Here is a 24,194-nt window from a genome sequence, read left to right as displayed (position 1 = left end):
CCAGCCATGGTGTTGGTTGGTTTTATTGAATTTATTTCATAAGCATAAAAACTTATTATTTCCTATATAGGTGTAGAATTCAGCTGGCTTCCCAGTAACATTTAAATTTTTTAAATCTACATTTTTTATATAGTAATCAAAGGAAAATAGTGAATCATGAGGTTAACCAAAATACTACTTGGAAGATGATAGCAAAAATTCTTTTTTACTTTTAGAGTTGTGTTCATTATATTATATTCCAGTAATTACTGTTAAGATTTAACTACCACCAGAAAAAAAAGCAGTCACTCATTACACCATTCAATAATGCTGGAGACTACAGAAATGAAAGACATATCTTGATGGGGTTAATCTTGGGCTTGTTTCCATAAACCACTTTTCTCCATTATCATATAGTTAAATGGACTACAGTGGTGTAGTTCCAGGTGCAGATCCTGTTTCTTAAAAGGTCGCTGCAAGTATTAATTGTGTGTGTTTACTGAAGAAAAAATGAATTAATTTTGACTGAAAAGGTAAAAGTGATTTAGTATACTGTATGCAAAGTGTAATTAATTATTTTATACATCTGGGTTACTTCATTTAATTTATCTACTTTGGGGCTAGAAGGGTAAATTTTGAATTATCCATATTGTGGGACTTCATATTGTGGGACCTCTGTCCTACTTTGAAAAAAAAAACCTTTTTACTTAATTGTTGTTCTCTACAGTAAAAAATTGTAACATGAGCCCAGACATATGAAAGTCATTTAATTAGTTTAAAATCCTAAATAAATATTTCCAGAGAAATGTGGATCAGTTCAATCTGGTTTTTAATGCAAATTTCAGAGATTAATGGAATGTTCATTGTACAACTCTGCTACTTACACCTGTTTAATTGCACTGTATAAAGTAACTGAGAAGGTCTGCAGTGATATAAGGTAGATGATACCAAGCCCTGTTTTTGTACTGTCTGATGAAATCTATTTAAATCTATTATTTCACAATACAGTGATGACTCAAGAAATGACTGCTTATTACTTTTCTTCAGTTGTAAACCGAAACTGTTTTTCTTTTATGCTGATAATGTAAATGTGCTATGAAGCTTTCCACTATCAGAGGGAAAAATACCTCTAAAGGACTCTATATTTAAAGGATATCTCAACACTGCAGTCATAATCTTCTATAAATCTGTTACATTTTCTTCTCTTTATTTTGCACATAGCCAGTCTAAGTCACGTGTTAACAGATCAGTAAGATTCAAAAGAAAACAGATCTTTGGTGTACTCATTAGATTCCCTTAATTTCCTACTATTCTGAAAACTGTTGAGGGGTATGAATGGCAAAGTGTTCAGCCTTTAGCAGAAGGTGCTGTTAAAATAAATCAACACATATTTTGATTTATAGAATCCTTTCAAATTATCAAAGATTCACACAGACTGACATCCTTCTCAGACTGATATCCTTCTTAAGAAGTCTTAAGAACAGCAGTAGCCATATAGAATAAATTCCTCCTTCCAAAGACCTTTCCGAGAGCTGGGAATCATGAGCAGGGCTTCAGCATTTTCATTTTCAGAACATACCACAGGAGACTCTGCTGGTGGCTGTGTGCAGGTGCTTTCCCTTGTCCCTTACCTGTCTGCCCTGCCTGGCTGGCTCCTGCCTGTGCCCCACTCACCTGTTTTGCTGCAGCACTTCATTGAGGGTTTCCTGTTTGTCTTGCAGCAGACGCTGCAGGTGCTTCTTTTCTTCCTCATACTGAGCAGTCTTCCTTTCAAATTGTTTCTCCTGCTCAGTCATCCTGAGATTAATATCTCCAAGCTTCCCAGCTGCTTTCTTTTTATATACCTGTAAGGGTTAAAGTTAATAGGAAAAAGGGTGATTATAGGAGAAATAAGGACAAGTCATTACCAGCAAAAGAGTTAGAGATTTTCAGTTGAATCTTTACATCAATGCTGCCTTGCTTAATTATGCCAGGTAGGTTGCACTATGGGATTTTTTAACCTATTTGTTAAGTTGAAGGTATCACACTTCATTTTGTTCTGCATATAAAACTCGTACAGTGTACAATGAATACCATACCTTATGCTTGTTTTACGGTAAACACAATTACCTGCAAAAAAGGTTTGTGTTCCAAGATACAAAGCTACACTAGCACATGTTGCTTACCACTTGCTGAACAGTCATACTTATCAGTACACACCATGAAAAAGTGTTTCTGTTTTGTTAGATGTTTAATCTTAATACTAACAGGAAGAATACCTTTGCTTGCTGCTTCATGTAACAGTCCTCTTGTTCAGTGAAGCACAAGTGATTTTTTGATTAATGGCTGTAATAACTAAATGATAACTAATGACTGGTCTCATCTCAAAAGTAAGAAATTATTTTTGTACAAAGTAACTGCTTTCTGAAATAACATCCCCACTAAACTGCATAAGCACACAAGAAACTGAAAACTGCTTTGTGCATTGTTACACATTTCTAGATGCGGCTGCTCTTGACAATACCAAAATCCAGTATTAACTTATTTTTTCTCATAATTAGAAACAGAATGCTAAAACTCTTATTTTTCTCTGCAGATTGTGATGTTTCCTACAAGCTACAGAACAGAGTTTTGGGATAGAAACACCTCCTTTAATAAAACTGTAAACTAATGTAGTGAACCTTTGAAAATACTGCTATTTTTGTCTTGCCAATATAAAGTTTTATTTCAGGTGCTAATCACTAAGGTTTTATCTACATCTGAATCACGGGAGAAAGACTTAAGTTTGCCTTTTGGAGAAATTTAAAAAAAGGCATTTTTAGACACGCTGTATATAAGGCTATATAATCCTTCCCACAAACTGTTTCCTTTTTAGCACTTGCTAAATGTGTCTTTGTGAAGTTTAATTTTCTAGAGGTAATAGGATAACAACATATAATATTCACCTAGAATATTACTAATTCAATATTTAAGGCTGACTTACATAGGATTTTTATCCTAACTTTTCCCTGGCAGTTCTAATAGAAGAATAAGAAGCTTGCAAGTTAACCAGCAACATCACTCAACTTTTCAGATTCCCAGAGAAGCCTTCAAGATGCAGAGTAATGTTATGGAAGGCTAAAAGTAAACAAGTTCCTTCTGAACAGAAGGTTGCAGAGAGCCAGCCTAGAAGAAGTGCAGAGTATAGGGAAACAGCTGAACCTTCCCCTCTGTCAGTAAAAGCCCCAGCACTTGCCAGGTCCAGCCAGGTGTGAGACCTGAAATGCCCTCTGTAGATCAGATGCCCATAATAATTTCAAAGAACAAGAGCAAACCTCTTCTCTCGACTTTATCACGAGGAAGGCTGGTGAAACCCCGTTTTCCATCACGTGCTCACTGACCATCCAGCTACAGGGTGGTGTGTGTTTCAAGCTGAGGTTTGTGTTTTGAGCTGCACTCTGCCTGAGATGCTTCAGACCTCTGGCCCCTCCATAGCCCACAGCTGCCTCTGCTGGCTCTTCACTCCTGTTCTACCTTTGCCAACTGAAGCTGAGTTCCATGTGCAGAATGGCTGTAAAATCAGAGGGAAAACGTGCACCTTTTTCTTATGGGCCTATGATTATAGTCTGAAACTAGGTATGAGTGATAAATTGTTCTGATCTTGTCTCTATGGATGAATTATAATTAAGTCTGTAAATGCAGCCTGGGCAGGTTGGGATGGTCCTGGGCACACTGACACATGCAACTGCTGGTATTTATAGATCCTTCACACCTTTGAATTGTTCAAGATAACCTATTACTGTTCTTTGAAGTGAAGCAGGTAGCAGCAAACAGACTGGTGGAGATGACAGTTTTCAGGAAGAGTATGTGAACACATAGCTGGAAGTCATAATATTCTCCTCTAAAGCTGGCCATGGCACTCCATGTACATAGCAAGCAGGATGAGGAATGATTATGGATGCAGGTCTGGTACTAAAAAGGACATAATTCACTCCCAGGTGGTAGAGACAGTAAAGCAGACTGAAGATGACATAGAAGAAATATGCATATATGATTTTTTTGGGTCAGGGTATACACTATGCTGCCATGCTGGCTAGTCTCCTTAGGAGGCCCTTAGCTCCTGGGTTTGTCACAGAGATCTTGGAAATAGATGATTTTGTTGCAATCATGGAAAGACAGGTTCTATTCAGCAGGCTCAGAATGCCTGAGACATATAACCAATTTTCCTGGGGATATTAATCTATTCCTGGACTCAGCCTGTCCAGGTCGCTCTGCAGAGCCCTCCTACCCTCCAGCAGGCCAACATATGCTCCCAGCTTGGTGTCATCTGCAAATTTACTGATGGTAGACTCAATCTCCTCATCCAGACCATCAATGAGGAGGATATTGAACAGGACTGATCATTGCCCCAGACCCCTGAGGGAAACCCCTGGTGCCTGGCCCCAGCTGGATGCAGCACCGCTCACCAGCACTCTCTGGGCTGGCCATCCAGCCAGTTCTGAACACAGAACAGAGTGCTCCTGTCCCAGCCGTGGGCTGCAGCTCTTCCAGGAGTGTGCTGTGGGAGACAGTGTCAAAGGCCTTGCTGGAGTTCAGATAGACACATCCACAGCCTTCCCTCATCCACCAGGCAGGTCACCTGGTCATACAAGGAAATCAGGTTGGTCAGGCAGGTCCTGCCCCTCCTAAGCCCACGCTGGCTGGCTCTGATTCCCTGGCCATCCTGTAGGTGCCATGTGATGGCACTCAGGATGATCTGTTCCACAATCTTGCCAGGCACTGAGGTCAGGCTGACAGGTCTGGAGTTTCCCAGAGCCTCCTTCCAGTCCTTTTTGTGGATGGGCTTCACACTGGCACCTCCAGTCCTCTGAGACCTGCCTGGTGAGCCAGGACTGATAACAAGCTCATGTGCCAGCTCCCTCATCACCCTGGGGTGGATCCCCTCTGGGCCCATAGACTTGTAAGCATCTAAATGGTTTCGCACGGCTCTGACTGCTTCCTCCTAGATTATGGGGGGCTATTCTCCAGGGGGCTCCCTTTTCCCATCTCCCAGCTCAGGAGGCCAGCTGTCCCGAGAGCAACCTGCCTTACTGCTGAAAACTGAGAAAAAGATGGGGTTAAGTACCTCTGCCTTCTCCTCATCCTAAGTTAATGTATTTCCTCCTGCATCCAGCGAAGTATGGAGGTTGTCCTTGCCCGTCCTTTCGCCAGTACTGGTTTTACACTTAGAATTCACTACATGTAAATGTTCTTAATTTTATGCCAACCTCTTCTCTATCCCTTACAGCAGTCACAGATCTATTACATTGCAGAAGATCCACATTTAACAAGAATACAAACCACTGTCTTAGTAGGGGAGCTAGACATGAGTGATGGTGAAAAAAGCTAAAAATATTTGATGGCTGTCTTAATATAATTAGGTAAATCTTTTACAGTAGTGTTTCGTGCATTCAGGTATTTTATGAAGGGCTCCTTGCAAATGCAAGCTGTTTTTCAGCTTACTGCTCTCTCTTGAACTGACAATTTCATTTATTTTCTTTGTTGCTAATTTCTATGCCGTGTTGATCCTTACAATGAAAGTGCAGAAGGAGATGGTCTCCATTAACATAGGGATGGTGCACATTTGTGTCATTTGATGCAGGAATAGCAGTGGAGGTCTTGACTGGCAAAGTATAATATGGAGACACTCTGCTTTAAGATAAACTGAACAAACTTAATATAAAACAGCTTTTGAAAATAATATATACATTATTTTCTAGACATAGAAACCAATATAGCAGCTATCTTTCTCCTTTCTTTTTTTAAGATTACAATAAAAATAATCATGGTAGCACCAAAGATGCTGAAACAGAAATGTTTCAAATTTATTTCACTGTTATATTGCAATTACATACTGTGCTTTTTATTTCTTTAGAAAGTTGTAAAGATAACTTATAATGTATTCTCTAGCTAGGCTGAATGTTTGAACATCCTCTGAGTTTCTCAACCTTCTACCCTATGGTCACAAGAAAGTACTTGATGAAAACTGTACACCTGAGATAACATTTTCATTCTTATCAAATGGTAATGGACTTCAAGTTGAAGGAGTGGTACAGCCTCAAAAAAGTAGAAGACAGAACTCTTGGGTTACAAGAGAACAAAAAATGAAATACAAATATCTTTAAATATTATTACAACTAGTCATAATTCTCCAAGTAATGATGACCTGGCAGATATGCAATGCACAAATACAATGGAAGAAGACACTAGTGAAAATTAGGATGATCTGTTTTGTTTTTTCAAAACTTTTAAAGATAATGCATACATAAATCTTTCATAAAAACATTGCCAGAGATTAACTACTTTTCTCACTAAAAAACACCAAACATTTCACACTAGATGTTTAGCTTAGAAACACTGCTTACCTTAACTTTTTCTTCCAATCTTCCTAAGCGCAGACTGCCTTCTATAATTTTCTTGAGAACACCATGATTCTCATTTTCCAAACATCTGGCCTGCAACCATGCAGTAAAAAAAGCTACATGTAACCACTCTGTTTGTTTGTCAGGGCAGACACTGCAATTCCATTTTGAACTCCAACATTCTGAAGAACCAACATAGATAAAGAGTCCTGGAAATTATTTTCATAACGGCTCATTAATAATTTGTCAACTGACTGAATACTATGAAGCAGTATTATTCTGAAATGAAATATACTGTAAACCAAACCAATTATGTGTTTTTTTTCCTGCAGATATAAGTATGCATAGGTGGGGATCCTATTTTTAAGCACAAGACTCATCCTTTAGGTCACATTTAGCAATCTGCTCTCAAACAAGCCCTTGAAATTGGCAGGCATTCAGGCAAGGATATTTCTATTATGGTATGATTAATATTTAAAAGCAGGTATCCCAGAGATTGAGATCTAAGAATCAGTTCTCCCAGTTTCTAGGATACATTTATTGCGCCCAGTTTCACAATCCTGAAGTCCAGTTTGTAGTGGACAAGGATTTGAGCTGTGTCACCATAGCTCCTCTTCTAGAATTAGGAACTAACCGCTGTATCTTTTTATCCAATGCTGATGACAACCTTTGTCTACTACCTGAACAACAAGTAAAAGAAGCTTTATTTTAACAAAGTTTTGTGAAATTATTTCAGATTCCATTTGAAGACAAGAGTATGAATACGAAGAATTTAAATTGTGCCCAGTATCCTGTAAAAGAAACAAAGTAGGCTTACAAAAAGCCCAGAAACCTCCATGCCAGGCACTTCCACTAAACAGAAGTTGCTCCAAAACTCATTCAGCCTGTCAAAATGACTGCTAACCAATAAGGAGCAATAATATGCATATGCATCCACAGCAGACAGACCATACAGATCACTTCAAGCAAAACAGTTCACCCTTAAGACTCAAAAACAAATATTAAAATTTTATGATTGTGTGCTATTTTTAAATATGTGTGGCTCGACATCAACTTCTAAAACTAGGTTAAAAAAATCTTTTAAACTTGGTAAGTGCCACTGCAGACCCTAATGCTCACGTGAATTAAGGCATAATTTTATTACCTCCAGAAATAAGGGTGGTTGCTTTTCATTGCTCCTCTAGAAAATCTTTTGCTGCTCCTATCCTATTTGCTAAAGTCTACTTAAATAGAGCTAAATCCTTAAACTGGAATTACAGCTTTATTCTTTGATAATTCAGACTAATAATAAATTGTGCCAGTAGCATGATGACTCTGTGAAATACCAATGAAGTCCCATTTAAAGGTAATTACCAAAAATACCAGATGATCACGTTCCTTAGCTATCTTCTCCACCAGTCCAATAAGGTTTGCTAGATAATGATGGGCTGTGACTTCTTTTTCCATTGCTTCCTCCAGCTGCAGTTGCAAAAGACCTATTTTCTTCTTTAATCGTCTATAAAGGAAAAGGGAGAATCTTTGGATTGGCAATTAGTAAAGGCCTTAAAAAACTTGTATCCCACGTGCAAATCAACGTGTACAAGTCTCAAACAATCATGCATACTGTTAAAAATGCACTGGCTCAGAATATGTGCAATGCCAATAGGATCATGTTCCAGTTTTTGGGGCTGCTTTTTCTTTACAATATGTTATCTGAATAACAGCAGTAACAATGATTCAAAAGAACAGTTTGTGCAATGGCTACAAGCTCATATTCCTAAAGATATAGAACAATAATACTGTCTTTTTAAAATATTGTGAACTCCTTTCTAAGCAACCAGGTGCATGAGAAGATCTGCAAATAGTGTCTTATCTAACTGCAAATAGTGTATGTCTGCTCATCTTATTTTCAGATAAGTACACCCAATGATTAATTGCTACAGCTAACTACTAACTACTCAATTAAAGATATATTCTTAATAGTCTAAGTCTTATCCTTATACTGTGTATATAGTGTATGTCTGCTCATCTTATTTTCAGATAAGTACACCTAATAATCAATTGCTATAGCTAACTACTAATTACTGAATTAAAGATGTACTCCTAATTTGTACATAAACACAGAAAAGTGAGCATGAAAACAGACAAAGGTTAGCAAAACTTGACAGCCAGGCCTCTAGACATGACAAAGATATGTTTAGATAACGTGGGGTTTTTTTTGCACTAGGTAGAAAATACACATTATGGGAAGTTAGACAATATTTTTACAGATATTTCTGTTGTTTTTAAAAATAAAAGTATTTCTGTACAAGAAAATGAGACTGTGATGGGACCTGTTTGTCTTTTGAGTCATCTGCATCTCAGTTTCCAGGATCTTCTTGTCAGCCATGAAGTTATTTTTCTCTAAGAGCAGTTTCTTGTTTTCAGTTTGCAGTGATGTTATCTTTCCCACTACAGCTTCCACCTCACAGCGCTTCTTCTCCTGCTCCTGCTGTAAACAGCTGCAAAAACCAACAGTGTAGAACAGGTATCATGTACAGATCTACATCACTAAAATGCTAAGGTACAGCAAGATACCCACGTTGAAGTTATGAAATAAGATACACTGAGAATGCTCAGTGTTCACCGGTGACAACAGAGAGGTGTTACAATCTCAAATTATTCAAGTAATTCCTTCTGACTGCACTTTATTTAAATTATAAAAGATGTGGTCCAGATGTAATCCCTTCGTGTTTCTTTTTTTTCAAATCAATTACTACCAATGCCAAAATACAAGGTCTGAGGCCGTCTCAGGATGGCACTGTACCATGAAACAGTAACCTATCCAAAGGCTTGAAAGCATACAGATTTATAGAATGTCTTCACAGAAACATTACTCTGTAGATTATGCTGCACAGCAGCTACTTTGGAGTTGTGATATTTCATGTCATTTCCACATTGTAACAACTGAAGAAACGTAGAACTTCTAGTTCAGAATTTCAGGATTCTTTAGACATGTTCCAAAAACGGGAACGCAACAATGAGAACATTTTATATATAGTACTGATAGAAGCAAAGAGATGTGATGAAAATGGTATTTTTAGTGCCTCCTTTTCTACTGTTCAAAATGGTACAATTAGCAGTAGGTACTCACTCTATGATAAAACACTTCTACCAATGTTTCTAGAACTGGGATTTTGTAATTTCAAATGTCTCTAAAAACTAAGACAGTATTTTTTAAATACTTCTTTCCCTTTCTCTGTGCTTTGGTAGTTACCTTTCTGGATTACCAGCACAAGTTTCTACTGGCCTCCTACCTACAGAGCGCTCCGAGTGCAGCTCTGGTCATGTGCATGCTTTGCCACCAATGTTTCTCCATATGTGCACCATATGTAAACTCATACCTTTTTAAATCATTGACCACAGCCAAGTGCTCCTCTTCTGTTATTCTGCTATCCATTTTGGCTTTCAGCTCTTCACATGTAGAACACAAAGCTTCTAGCTGCTTCTGGTACTCTGTTATTTCTTCCTCTTGACTCTTTTTCTTATCTTCTAAGACTACTATTTGTTTGGTCAACTTTGAAGCTTTTGGAAGGAGGAAAAAAAGTCAACAGTGTATAGCAGAACTAATTCAACCATGGAGTGAAACTTCAACAAAGCCATTAATAGATTAATTCTGAGTTGTTAAAACATTATGTAACAGAGCATTTGTCAGTTTGTGTTTTAACAGTTTGGGCTTGACTTTTTGCTGTTTCAAGCAACTTGTTTTGGAAAAGTGCAGAAACTTCAAGAGTACTTCTTCTCAAGGCTATAAAACTCACTGAAATGCCATTTTACTCTGAAGAATTCTGATTCAGTTTAAAGTGCTCTTCAATTATGCAAATGACTGTATTGCTGTTTAACAGTTCTCCTCACTTTTGCAGAAGAAGTAAATCAAAATGGAGTATTTTTTATAGTGTCAATAGGTGATAATGACATTTTTTTAAAGTATCAGTTGACATCCAGAATTTGATCTCCTATAACGTTACCTACATTCAAGGACGCTTTTTAGGCATAGATAAAGTTGCAAAAAAACCTCCAGCCAACCAAAACCAAAACGCTGCCAAGCTTACCAAAGCAAAAAATGACAACAGAAAACAAACAAAAACCCTATAGAAATCAAAACCTGCAGTACCATCTTTAGTGTAGTTCAGATGACTAGCAACTCAAGCACTTTTACCTTCTTGAACATGTTGTCTGTGACTATCTTTTGCTTTAGCTTGTTGAATTTTGAGTTGCTCCATCAACACTCCATTTTCTTCCAAGACCAGCTTGGCCTGAGTTTGCAGCAGCTTCCTGCAATGATAACTAGCTTGTAAATAAAATGTTACTCAGATGTTAAGTTATGTCCAAAGAACAAACACAACTGATTTTCAACAGTGTAAACTTACAAAATCCTATTTGAACCTCTTTAAAAAACAGATTAAAAATCCTTATTGAAAGCAATATCAGGACCTGAGGTAACCAAATCTATGCAGATACTAACACCTGTATTTCTGCCTCATTGAACGTAGGTCTATGCCACTGGGTCAATCTGCAGAAAGACTTAAGATTATGATGCATGCTGTCTCTTCCAAAGTCCTCCTCATGTAGACAAGGTGTCATCTGAGCCCTTGCACTACCTACCTGTGCCATGGGTGCAGGAAGAATTTTTATGTTCACTCATAGTGGATGCTGTTCCAAAACCTGTTCCAACCTCCTTGTGAGCAGAAGCTCACCCACAGTAAGTAGAATCAGTGCAGGATGCAGACGCCGCAGTGGCAGCAGGGCTGGCACCAAAACCACCCCTGTGCACTCGGACCTGAGAGAGGGAGGAGCTGAGCCCAGCCCCTGAGCCCCAGCCAAAATCTTGAGGGATCTCTGCCCTTCCCAAGGGAAAGCCTTCTCTTAGCCCAGCCAAGAGACTGCAGTCAGCTGCACGCCTCCTCCTCCTCCCAGCCTCACCTTCTCCCAAGTATCATCATTGCCATCTCTTCGGCAACAAATGGGAGAAAATTCCCTGAGGGATAAAAAAAGTAAAAATCCTAACCTCCAACAACTATTTAACTTCATTATGCATTGTCTCATTTAACTTCATTTGCATTGCCTCTCTTCTCAAAAACATCAAATTCTTCTAATGCCACATTCCAATGCTATTTTGTATCAGTGGAAAGCTGATGTCATTGGCACACTGTAAAGGCATGTAACCTGCAATATCTAGGGCAGAATTACACGGGCTTCCAGTGCAAAACTCCACATTCATATGTAATCTTTACTTCAAAATTATTCCAGGCATTGCAGATCAGCCTTGTTCCAACATGACAGCTGTGATGCTATTAATTCTTCAGAAAAACAATGTTTGAACACAAAAAAAAATTTCCTTAAGATCTGTAATTTTAAAAGTTTGCATGAAATAAGCAAAACAATTTTTAACTTTGAAATTAATTTCTAGTAATGTAACTTGCCATTCTGTAGGGGTAACAAAGTTATTTAATTGCTCGTGCAAATCTTCATTCTCCTTCACCAACTCTTCAACTCGTGCTTTAAAATTCTTCATATCCTCCTGGAAGACAAAGGATTTAATATCAAATTCTTTATCATTATTTTGCTTTAATTTTTACATCAAGAAAAATTTTTATAAGTACACATGCTTAGGTGCCTTCTAGTTCTTTTCATAATAGAATATTATCTCACTACTCAATCATCTCTAATTCAGGTGTGCATATTTTATTTCTAAATTGTTTCATTAATCTAGTAAGATTTGATTAAAAATAATACTGATATTGTGCCACATTTCTGCAAGTTGTCGACCCTTAGAAGATAGGTTTAAAAAGCTGAATTCTGGAAATTACTGGATGATACTATCCATTTTCAGTAGGAGTGACACGGATTTGAATATTGTGAGACAACACAGTAAATTTAAAGTAATATAAAAAACCCTTGCTGTTTCCCACTTATTTTATGGCTGAATTTTTTGAAGGAAATACATTTACTTTCAAAACCTAGGAAAGCTGTACTCTGAAACAAATAGCTATGTTTCAAAGATTCAGTGGCAAAAAATTCCTCTAAAAAGCAAAGAGCACCCATTCTTTTAATACCTAGAAGTATTCATTCTTCTACCACAAAACCCACAAGTGCAAGAGCACTGAGTTTCCATCATGAATGAGAAAAACTCTTTCTACCACTGACTAGTTAATGGCTTGCTCCTTTTTCAGAGCACATCTTGGCCTCTCAGTGTAGTGCATGCTCCTAAGTGTGAACAGGCTGACAAAAACAAGCAAGCCAAGTGGGATGAGACAGCACAATAATAATGCAAGGAAAAGTAAAACAAAGTCAATTTAAATTTTAGGCAGAGAACACCATTGGCAAATCCCTTAAAAAAATTCAGTCATTTATTTCTGCTTTAGTGTATATTTTTTCTAAATGGCAACTTGCCTCATGTTCAAGAATAAAATCTTCCTTTTCTCTTATTCTATCTTCATATGCCAAGAGAAGAGGTGACAAATACTTCATATCTAACTTAAAATTAAAAAATAAATACATGTAAATTAATCACAAGCCATAATTCCATCTGTATTTTTTACTTTAATTTAATTAATCTACTTGGCTCTAGATTATTAGCTTTGAAAGCTGTTAAAGGGGTTTCATGTATGACTTGCAGACTAAAGTGCAGAACTTACACAAGCACACAGACCATCATATGCAGAATGATGCTGCAGAAACACTTCACAGTACTGAGTTAGGAGCAAGCTTTGGAAAGGAAAAGACCTCATGCTTTACTTGCATCTTTCTTCTAAAAAGCAGCTTTAACTTATCACTATATGTAACACAGCAGAATATGGATGCAAATGAATACAAAACAAGAGTTAAACACTATAGCATATACTACTGCTAGAAAAAATTATCCCAGATTCATTAGTAAGTGGGAAAGGAACTTTTACACTCTCAAATCTGCATCTTTAAGACTAAATACATACATATGTGATTTTTGGCTATTTTGGCTAAAAAGACAGAGCAGGAGAACTTTCCCATTCTGCACAGTTCTCAGTAACAGTGAGGAAGGAAAATATAAGATCTGATTAGTATTTCAAGGAGAAATTGTTTTTACATATTACAAATGCATTCCCTTTCACAAACTATTTGCCTTCCCCTTGTCAGAAATTCATAGGCTGCTACTGGTTCCATGACCATTCCTACAATCAGAAATATTCTGTTTTCTTGTAGTATAATCATAAAAAAGTAACAGCAAAAGATTACCAATTCAGATCAATAGACCTTGAAATACTTTGAAGCAAAGTGCTAGACAATTCTAAGTGAAGATGGCATTTATGATTCTCAGAGTAACAATACTTTTCAATAGTTCAAAGTTGGTGACTGTGCAGTTTGTAGCTTACTGTACATTCAACTGGAACTGCACATATTCATTACAAAGTTCTGCCATACATATTTTTCTGCAACAAAAGAAATGTTTATAATATTTTATTAGTATGTGATAGTTCTGCAGAGTAATAGCTGAATACTTTGATTCCAGTAAAGAAATTCTACTTCTTTGCTTTGAGAGGAATGAACAGTTAAGTGCAAATATTATTTGACTTACCAGCCATGGTGGTCGTGGTCCTTCCATGGGTAAGCTTTTCAGCTTTGCATTCTAGAATAGATATTTTAAAAGATACTGACATTAATTCCTGCTTTTTGAAGCACCAGCAACTGTCCACTGCAGTCACAATTATCACCCCAAACAAGCTTAGGTCTTCATTACATGTGTTGCATATATAACACACACACAGAAAAACTGAAAGTTCAGTATCTTAGTGATACAAAATAATACTGAATTCTTAATATTAGACTTAATGATAAAGACTTATTTTAAATTTCAGAAGAAGCCTGTGCAATTTGTAGACTTGATAGCAAATCTGGAGAAAACAGTCATAAAAACTCAAAAGATTACATAACAGACAACAGGACATTTCAGTAGAAACTGCCTTGATAACCAGGACTCTCACCTCTTCTTGAGACAACGACCTGAATTTAGTTTGATAACGACTTAATTCTACATTTAAACGATGGACCACCGTTTTCAAAGCATCATTTTCATCTACCAGTTCTTGTGCTTGTTGTCTGAGAGAAAGTAATTCTGCTGCCTCCTCTATTAAAACAAATATCCAACAAGAAAGTTACATTAAAATTCAAGAAATGTTCACAACAATTTGTTAATTGCAATGAAAAAAAAATTAAATAAGCTAGAATAATAACCAATAACTTCTCTCAAAATACTGCTATGGAAAAATCCCACAAAAAACTACTAGCAAAAAACCCATTCTTTTTCAAACAACAAGTAATTTTTTTTTATCATGTACATATTGTTTGACAAAAAGGAAAATTCTACAAATGTAGAAATACTATTTGGCAACTACTTCTGCATACATACTTGTCTAAATCAATGACTTGAAACCTGCTGCTAGAGGAAAAGGTTGTAAGAAATTAGAAAAATTGAAACAAGATAACTACAGAATAGCTTATATGTTTCTCCCACCTCCTCTATGTGAGTTCTCTGTAGCTTCTCTAAGTCTTTTGTTTTCTTCTTCTAGTGTCTTCAGCTTTAATTGCTGTTCTTCTAAGTGCTGCTTTGTTCCCTCATATTGCTGGACCACAGCTTGGTATGCCTTGTTCAGAGACCAGTTTTCTTGCTGCAGTTCTCTGAACTTTTCTTTGCTTATATTTTCCCATACTTGCCTTGCCCGAACAGACACATCTGTAATGCCACAGAACAAGGTATTTATGAAACATAAACTTTATAAGAAATTTAGAGATTTTAGAAGAGCTAAGATTTTAGTTAGAAATAAGCTTTATAGGAATTAATTAAAATAAATGGGTAGGCCTTGCTTGATGAAGTTAAGAGTTAGTAGTTAACTAATAATTGATTGCTTGTCAATACAATGTTTAGTTAGCTGGGTTTGTAATGAGGAATATAGAAACTGACAAATAGCTTTTAGGAACATAAGACAGTTGTGGGCCTCTTCTGTTCCTAAACCAACTACAGATAAGAAATGGGAGTTCTACCAAGGGTTCATTTGTCACATTTGCATTGAAAAGGTAGAAAGGTCAGAATGAGGAAGACTTCATTTACTTCCTCATTTTGGGACCCCTCCCCATGAAAGGGACCACCGACCCGTTTCAAGGAACAAACTACGCATGCTTAATAGCTTATGAAATGATTAGCATACGGAGCGAGGAATGGGATGTACCAAAATGATGAATATGTATTTGTATTTTGGGTATTCAATACTTGTATGGATAAAAGGCCTCTGTAATCACCTGAGGGGCACGGTGTGTATTTGGGAGCTATCCCGCACAATGCCCAGCACCACAATAAACATACGCTTTCTAACTTTAAACTGTTAGAGAGTTTTTGTCCGTCACAGGTGGATATTGGTGCTAGATCAATATCCATATTTCTTTAATAAATCATTTAAATGATATCCAGACTGGAACAGGAGTTTCAGCAAATAACACCCCATTTTTTCTAATATTAACATTATATATGAGTCATACTTTATAAGATCTAAGTCAGCTCATGACTCCCAAAAGGTAAGACCAGAAACAACAAAAAAAGTGGATATGGATAGAGAGCTGTGGAGTGGCTGCAAGTTCCCATCTTTTCTCTCAGACACTAAAAACATTCCTTCTTTTAATGGAAAAGATAGTGTCAGCAGACCTCTTTCTTCCAAACATCAGTGACTGGAGAGGTGAAACTGAAATGTCCACTGCAACAAGCGAAGTGTTTGTGCCCTGCATGGACTAGTCAGTATTCTCGATCCCTGCAAATTTTAATCACCCATACAATGAAAGCTTTGCATTCCTTCCCACTGAACAGCTTCAGTGTTACTGAATAGAAGTTACTGAACAATTCTTACAAAAGTAAACTTCTAGATTATCTGCAAAACTCTGGATATAGTGCTGCATCAGTAAAACTGATTTTCATATACATATGCATATTAATAAAGTGAAAATGTCTAGCAAAGTCACAGAAAAATCTAAAGTACCTGGGGATGGTGGAGGTTTGCCATGTATCAGATTTTCAGCTACTAATTTTTCCTCCTAGCAGAGAAATGAAAAATGAGATAATGTGCTTTTACAGCATTACTGCTGACAAACTTAAGAAATAAAACTTTTGAAGAATTTTCTTTTATATCAACTAAATTGAAGGTTGATTTCACTGCTGATAATACACAACTTACCATCTACTCATTCAGACATCATTTCATCAATTATCACTGCCATCAGTCACTTGTGGACACCTGAAACTCACTATTATCTTTAACAGCCAGAAATGTACCGTTCTCAAAACAGTTTTTTTTACAGCTGACATAAAAGTCTCAAACACAAAGCTTCTTGACAAAACAGGAAAGGTACTCTTCCCACTTGTTAGTTTGTACAGAGTAAGACTTTGGACTAATCAATTATGTCAGTCCCTAATTGGGTATCAGCAAATCAATTAAAATGTAAAATGTTTTTCAGAGTTGAAAAACTTTGTTCTTGCTTTACTGGAAAAAAAACCCCAGAAGTATTTGTACGTTTTCAGAAGGTTCTTTCACCAGAAAGAATTACAGTGTCATTTATGCTAACGTATTTACTTGAGGTGAAGGTGATGTAGAGACTTTCTCCATGTTTTTAAACAGCAGTGAAGTTTTGTAAGGATGTGCTGTCATGTAATTTAACACACTGATGATACTGAGTGACACCAACGACTAAATGAGACAAAACTCATGAACAATTTCAAAGAAAAAGATATGTGGTTAAGAACTTGTAGAAAAGAGGTTATGATAACAATGGAAGAACCGACCATTTTCATAAACAATCTTCTGGCAAGTTGATCTGAGAAACTAAATTTTTGGGTATTCCTTTTCAAGCTTAAGAAACCAGTCAGATCAGCTCAAATAGGAAACTATACAAAAGTACAGTAAAGTCATTTCAGAATCTGAATTATTAACAGTATGAGCTACCTCTTGCTATAGCATGTTGTCTCTCATTCTCAGATTCTTTCGTTCACATGAGGAATAACAGATGACATACTATAAAAAAATCCAACAACTTTTGTATGACCCATTTACCTATATAGTTGCATTTTTTAAAAAGGAATTATTAGCCATTTCTGTACTCCAAATGAAAAAGATTCCATAGTCGCAATAAATTGGTTTTCTTTTAAGTGACTGCAAACCTATCAGCTTTTTATAACACTCTATTTTCTAAAATGCATAAATCAACCTTTAAAAAAGTCTTACCTTTAAATTCAAGCCCAGATTTTGGTCTTCTGTTAATGAAAAACAGATCTTTCAGTCAATTAGAACAAAAATTATTTTAAGTCCATAAGCTGTAAGGGTTCATAAGGATATGTATGCACACATATAAGAAATGCAAGAAAGTCCTTCCCAAACCACAGATTAGATCACTAATTTTCCATTAACTCTTCCATGGTGTATCAGGACACTGATGTGAGACCCCGCTTTACCTCACACTAGATAGGTGCAAGTATGGAAGAAATGAAGCTGTATTGCTGGCTTCTGTTTTAAGTTTAGAATTTGATGAAGAACAAATGAAATATTGTCACAGATTTTACTGGACTCAAATCCTATTGCATCTCTGAACAAAAGAAGTGTAATTCTGACAGCTTTCAAGACCTGCAGCACTTACTATGTAGAAGAGGGATTAGAAACAGTGTGTATATAGTCTACATTTTTTCAGTTTAATGCCTTCACTTCCCAAATGGTTTTATCAAAGCAAACCTTCTTTCTGAATATTGTTCTCTATGAAATACAGAAATAAATAAGAGTCCACTGAAACAATACTGAAAAAATGCTGGGATCCAACATGAATAAAATTTAGAAAGACACAATTTTTTGCAAATTGACTCATTTTTGCTTCCTCTTTCCTAGCCACTAGCTACAGAGTGCTACCATCTCTGGGAGATAAGAAAAATCTTACAGAGTAAGGGCCTGACAGGCCTCTGCTCACTTCTGTTCATTTCTGTCACTTCAGCTCACCAGAAAGCACTCTGGGAAAGCCTCAGCGAAGAGGATGACAAAAAACAAGTTACATAACCTAAAAAACAAGTCATCTAAACAGAAAACAAGTCATATAACCAGTGTGTGCTCACCTCTTTGGGATTCTGATTGGTCAAGGGTACATATGGACACTGAGTGATCAAAAAGGTGAATGTGTAAAAGAACATGTGAACAGCAACACCTGCAGTGGCAGGCAGCAATGCATGTTTGTTCTATTTCATGAGAATGGAAACAGTAAGAGTTTACTCTCTGAATACAGCAGAGAAAGGCCTGGTTTTCTGCAATAAACCATTTTCCTTTGCAACTGCTATGGGGAGTCCGTGTTTTTTCATTCATCATTGCTACAACCATCCTCTGTAAAAACTGCATTTTCCAGCTCTGAAACTAATTCTTATTTCCTTTTTCCTGATTTGAAAATAACAGACAAGATAATTATGCAAGAAAACTGCTATACCCGTAGATTGGTCTTGCTCTACTGTTATAATTTTTCTGTTCACAATATTCTATTGTTAAAAGAAAATAGCCTAAGGACAGATCCAGTAACAACACAAATGTCCCTAATCTAACAAAAACTACTTACTGAAAAAATTTATTTGTGAAGCTTAACAATTCAGTGCTTAGGTTGATAGCCTGAGACTCATTATCATGTTTTTTTCTCTAGTCTGAAGAAACATGCTGCCACCAATAATGATACAACTTTTGTAGAAGGTATGAACAACACTATCATGCCATTTGATTATTAAAAAACTCAAGAAGTTTTCACTACTGTTTTTCAGACACAGCATTTTTTCATACAAGTGACTAAAATTGTTTTCCTCTATCTCTAGCTTTTTTTTTTTTTTGAACATTACTATTTTCTACATCTTCTACTTTTTCCCTTTTTTTTTTCTGAACACAGTAGCACTCCAAAAAGTTCCAGATTACAAACCTGACTGCTTCTGGCATCTATATCAACAAAAACATAGTAGAGAATGACTGCACTTTACAAGACAGGAGTTCACAAAACCTTCACCCCACACCCTCATTTTACAGTGGCTGACAGTTCATTCCACAGTGAATATAGACCAGTCTTCCCTCTTTAAGCAGGTTTTTAATTTTCTGTAACTATTGGAAATTCTGAAGTATTTAGTAGCATTTCTTTAACTGGCCTTTTAAAAAAAGAGTAAAATACTACAATGCAGCATTACATTTATTTTATTAATTTTCCCAAATGGTATTAAAATGAATGGATGGCATTTTGACTTAAAGTAAGTTTACTTACCTTCTATTTGCACACTTGACTTATCCACCACCCCCTGGCACTCAGTTTCATGGGAAGAAACCTCTTTCTTGTCAGCATTAGGAATAGGAGATGGTGGAAACTCTTCCTATGTAAAAATAAGACAAACCTCTCTAAATCATGAGATCTCTGTTAAAGTAGCCCATGGACCTTGGTATCTGTATGACACATTTGGTGTATTAACGTCCCAGTTACGTTCAGAATTGCTCACAAATACTTTAAGAGAGCAAATCGTAAGATTTGTTTCTTCTCTTGTTTTCTTGGGAGGTTTTTGGGAGGTTTTTTGTGTTGCTGCTGTTAGGGCTCTATGTAAATAAAATCGAAACCTTACAATGACCAACAGGAGTTAGCAAGTATGAAGTGATTAGTTCAATTATTCTCTGTCACCTTATTTGGTTACAAGAGTCCATGAAATTATTCTGTTTGCTTGTTTGCTGTGGCATACGTGACCTTGATTATCAGCCATTTATCTGCTGTATCACTGCTGTGAGGGATTAATGAACCACTGTTAACATTATCTTTGCTGGTTTTCCCACTGATCACATGCCAGTGTTTCACATATTCTACTCACACCCCCCCCTCTTTTTTTTTTTTCCTTCCCTTTCTTTCCTCTTACCAGCTACTGTCTCTTCACCTTGGGGTGTTTTATGGATTCTTTCACATTTTGGGATTTGTGGTGTATATTCTAAGACTGATGGTTCTACTTTACTGGTGCTGGGTTTTTTTTGAAGAAGCATTTTTTTAAGAGATCTTTTATTGCCTTTTTCCTACTCAGGTACTTCTTCCTGTTAAATTTTTGTCTCATTTCTGATTTAACTTTAAATGTGCCTTAGGAGTATTAAGTTCATTGCAGGCTATGACAATCCAAAATCATAGCATACAAAAATTCCCTGGTCTTCAAGAAAAGGTTAATTTATTTTGTTTGATTCTGAATCTCCCCATTTCTATATAGGTCTGTGCTCATTAGCACAATACTGAACCATTAACTAAGCTTTCACCATGTAACAGTGCTTTTAACAAATCACCTACTATGTAAGTACCGTGCTCAATATAAATAATTGGACATTTTACAAGACTATGCATGATTATTATACACAATGTAATTATGCATGATAATTATATACAATACAAGTGTGCTCCTAATAACCAGAGAGAAAGACTCTGTGACAACCAACAAACCTACCTAACTCATGTTAAGAGTAAATGAATCACAAAAATTAGCATGTGAAATAAATATTGAATACCTGTCTGAAGAGTAAGAAGGGAATGCAAAGCAGCTGAAATATTAACGTGCATTAATATATTAAAACATGATAAAGGAACTAATGCATTTAAAAATCTTACCTTTTTAGTTTTGCAGGGAACAGCATAAATAGCATTGGTGCTAAAGCTTCCTTTCCCTTTCTCATTACTCTTACAGCTGGACTCTGCCTCTTTATCAGCATCTGAAAGATATGTATCCATGTCCTCTTCTTCACCATAACTGCCCGTTATTTCCAGGGACTGTAGAGGAGACCTGTCACAACCATCAAGTTTCCAGTTAGAGCTGCAAAAAGTAATTTAATGCCTGTTTCAGCACTGTCTGTTCTTCTAAAAAAACCAACACTAGCAAAGCAGAACCATCAGTCTTACAATATACACAAGTCCAAAGAGACAGACATCTAAGCTTCTGTTAGCTGCAAACAAGGAATGTAGTTGTCTTGCTTTCGAGACAAATTTCAGGAGAAAATACCCTGGAATGAGCATTTCCTCTAAAGACAAAGGGCTTCAATAACCCCCTTTTCTTCTGCAATGAGAGAAATGGATACCAGGGGGTGAAAGTGAAAAAACCCCTGTTTATTAACAAAAAAAATAAGGGTGCCTGCAAGGCACAAAACCAGGAAAAAAAAAAAGAATAAATGTTAAATATTGAAATTGTGAAACTATACCTCCCCCCAGAAGCCCTATATCAGCCTTGGCTGCAATTACTTCCCCCTGGTTGCAGTTATGACTGCAGCCAGCAGTTTGAAATAATTATTTTAGCACAAAGGAAATATCTTACATGTAATTCAAGTGATTCCTCAGTTCATCACATGCTGTAAAATTGATCATAATTTGACAGAAATAGTATATGATTTTGCTTACGACTGTTGTACAATCAAAATCTTCCTCTCTGAAGATTGTGTGTGTGACATCACTTTACAAGAAATGGAATGAGGACTGTTAGACACTTCAGACTGAATTTATGATATGGTAAGAAAAAAGTAAGTAGCTGTGACAACAGGAGTTTGCTGTGACTCTTTGGCAAAACTGATTATCGAGAGACTCCATTCCTAATTTAAAGAATCAAACCAGAAAGCACACACTACCCTATTCTGAGCTCTGTGACTGTTGCATATGGTTCAAAACATTCCTGTTCCAAGAAGGTGGAATCACTTTCAGAAAGGGATCTCTGCCGAGGCTGAGGAATAGCAACAGTGCGCCCTGTTAGCGTTGTTGCAAGGATTGCTGCTGCTAGAGCAGACCTGGAAGAAAACAGAATAGAGCAATGAAGCAATACTGAGGCTTTCTCTGTGCTCCACATTTGATACCTTTTCCTTTGCAAAATGGCTTTGCTATTTAATCAAAGCAAAACGTTCCCAGTTAATAAGCATAAATAGCACTGAATGCCATGGGACTGGTTATAAACTATAACCTCCCAAAGTAAAGCACAAAACACCTTGGTATTGTAATGCAGCTATCCAAGAGTAAGGTGCAATATCTACTGGTTTTACCAAATTACATGCATGAAAATCTTGGAATACACTGAGCTACTTTCCCAAAATTCGCATCAATAATTTACAGTATTTAGCATTCACTTTAGCCATAACAATACTACCTTGTGTTGTGTTGGAAAGGTCTTGCATGTCCCACTGTTTTGTCTCAATTATTCCCTACTCTAAGCCTTTTACTGATGACTCTGAAGTTGTTAATAAATATTGGCACACTGCAAACAGGACAAGCAAACAGAAGTGCCTATTTGTGTGATGCTGTGGAGTATGGAGAAAGGTATGATGAAAAGGAAAAATAAATAGCAACTAAGATAAAAAGAGTGAAATGCTGAGAACTGTAAAATGAACGACAAGAACTAGAGGCCAAAAAGGAAGAAAAAATTAGCTAGAATTAAGCAGAAATGTTATAGACACTAAAAAGGCCAAGGAAAACAACCAGAATGCAGAGAAAGCATAGAATAACAACTGTAAGAAACTACAACTTAAAAGAAAAATAAGTTGAATTTTTCCAATCCAGCATGATGTTACATGCCAGTTTTTTAAGTCCTAAGGTTTAATTCATGTTTTCTAATGAGATAACATTTCCTGACTCACAGCACTCGTGCTGCTGCAGTCCTACACTCTACTGCAGCAGCCAAATTAAAAATTCCACTAACTGTAAATAGTCCATTCATCTTTAATTGACTCAGGTAAGTCACATGTTTGTAACAGTTACTGTTCTGAATATTTACCATGCTTAGGAGTGGGGAAAAATGTTCAGAGTGTGAAACTGCCCCCCTTAAAAATATATTCTTTTTATGTAAAGTTTTGTAAATATTGTAAAGACATGCAATCCTTCTAATCAGATTTTTCTAGTATGCTACAATATCTGATGAAACAACAAAAAATATATTAAAAAAGAAAAAGCAATTCAAAAAATCCCAAAACCCAACACATACCTGGGCCTTTCTGGAGAAGGGTTTGGACTACGAGGGGGAGGGGTGCGGGGAACTGCAGGTTTAGGAGCTATGGTAGCAGCAGGGACCAGGCCAAGAGCTATATGTTTCTAAATGATTTAAAATAAAATTAGTTGACAATGACTTTAAGGATTACAATGAGAAAAAAACACAGAACTGAATGTGCACAGAAACTAACAACGCAAAACGATACAAAAAGGAAGAACAATTACATGCAATTAATGTAAACAGAAGACTTGAAATGGCATTTCATTCCCCTTAAAGTCAGAACACCTTGTAAAGCTGGCAAGTTCATTTAATATTTATGAACAGCTGCTCTTGAAGGTTAGAAATGTAATTTACATGAGACCAATGAATGTACGTTTTCTATGCACTATATCACAATTTGCAAAACCAGAATTTTAACTTACTCGTCTTTTTCCTATAGATATACAAGAAAAATTGGACTAGAAAATAACTTTTTTCAAAATATTGGAATGCTGCTTCAGACTAACAATATTAGTCCCTTTCTTCTACATTTTGTCAATCCTCAGTCATAGCAGTATGAGATGGAAAAAAAACACCACCACTAAGTCTTGCAGTCAAAGGTTCAACCTTAATTATAAAAAACCAAAAAAAACCAATACATTTTTTTCATCAGCAAGCACAGTAATTTTTTTTTAATGGTATAACATTAGATACCAGCTCAGAAAAACTGGGACCAGAGTTCCTACAAAAGTACTGTGGAGGAACCTGTATACTGGTTGAGGTTGGAAGGGAGCTCTGGAGATCACAGAATCACAGAATAATGAGGTTGGAAGAGACCTCTAAGATCATCAAGTCCAACCTATGCC

The 24,194-nt window shown here is 36.5% G+C and overlaps 1 protein-coding gene across 3 annotated transcripts in view; it reads right to left on the bottom strand.

Moving 5' to 3' along the window:
* CEP89 (centrosomal protein 89) overlaps positions 1-24,194 on the bottom strand; it is a 31,466-nt gene that overhangs the window by 5,540 nt on the left and 1,732 nt on the right. The window contains exons 2-18 of one of the 3 annotated variants that reach the window (XM_068202518.1): positions 23,344-23,450; positions 22,004-22,159; positions 21,000-21,201; positions 19,638-19,743; positions 17,597-17,625; positions 16,358-16,412; positions 14,848-15,066; positions 14,318-14,460; positions 13,912-13,962; positions 12,750-12,833; positions 11,776-11,877; positions 10,516-10,627; positions 9,701-9,881; positions 8,651-8,818; positions 7,692-7,833; positions 6,342-6,431; positions 1,654-1,823 (exon numbers count right to left, since the gene is read on the bottom strand). In XM_068202518.1, the coding sequence (XP_068058619.1) occupies positions 1,654-1,823; positions 6,342-6,431; positions 7,692-7,833; positions 8,651-8,818; positions 9,701-9,881; positions 10,516-10,627; positions 11,776-11,877; positions 12,750-12,833; positions 13,912-13,962; positions 14,318-14,460; positions 14,848-15,066; positions 16,358-16,412; positions 17,597-17,625; positions 19,638-19,743; positions 21,000-21,201; positions 22,004-22,159; positions 23,344-23,450 (2,117 nt within the window). The remainder of the gene's footprint in view (positions 1-1,653; positions 1,824-6,341; positions 6,432-7,691; positions 7,834-8,650; positions 8,819-9,700; positions 9,882-10,515; positions 10,628-11,775; positions 11,878-12,749; positions 12,834-13,911; positions 13,963-14,317; positions 14,461-14,847; positions 15,067-16,357; positions 16,413-17,596; positions 17,626-19,637; positions 19,744-20,999; positions 21,202-22,003; positions 22,160-23,343; positions 23,451-24,194) is intronic. The other 2 variants (XM_068202516.1, XM_068202517.1) reach the window with 2 other exon arrangements.

The sequence above is a fragment of the Anomalospiza imberbis genome, chromosome 12 (assembly GCF_031753505.1).
Source record: "Anomalospiza imberbis isolate Cuckoo-Finch-1a 21T00152 chromosome 12, ASM3175350v1, whole genome shotgun sequence".
NCBI lineage: Eukaryota > Metazoa > Chordata > Aves > Passeriformes > Viduidae > Anomalospiza > Anomalospiza imberbis.
This window is presented reverse-complemented; position numbering and strand designations above follow the sequence as displayed.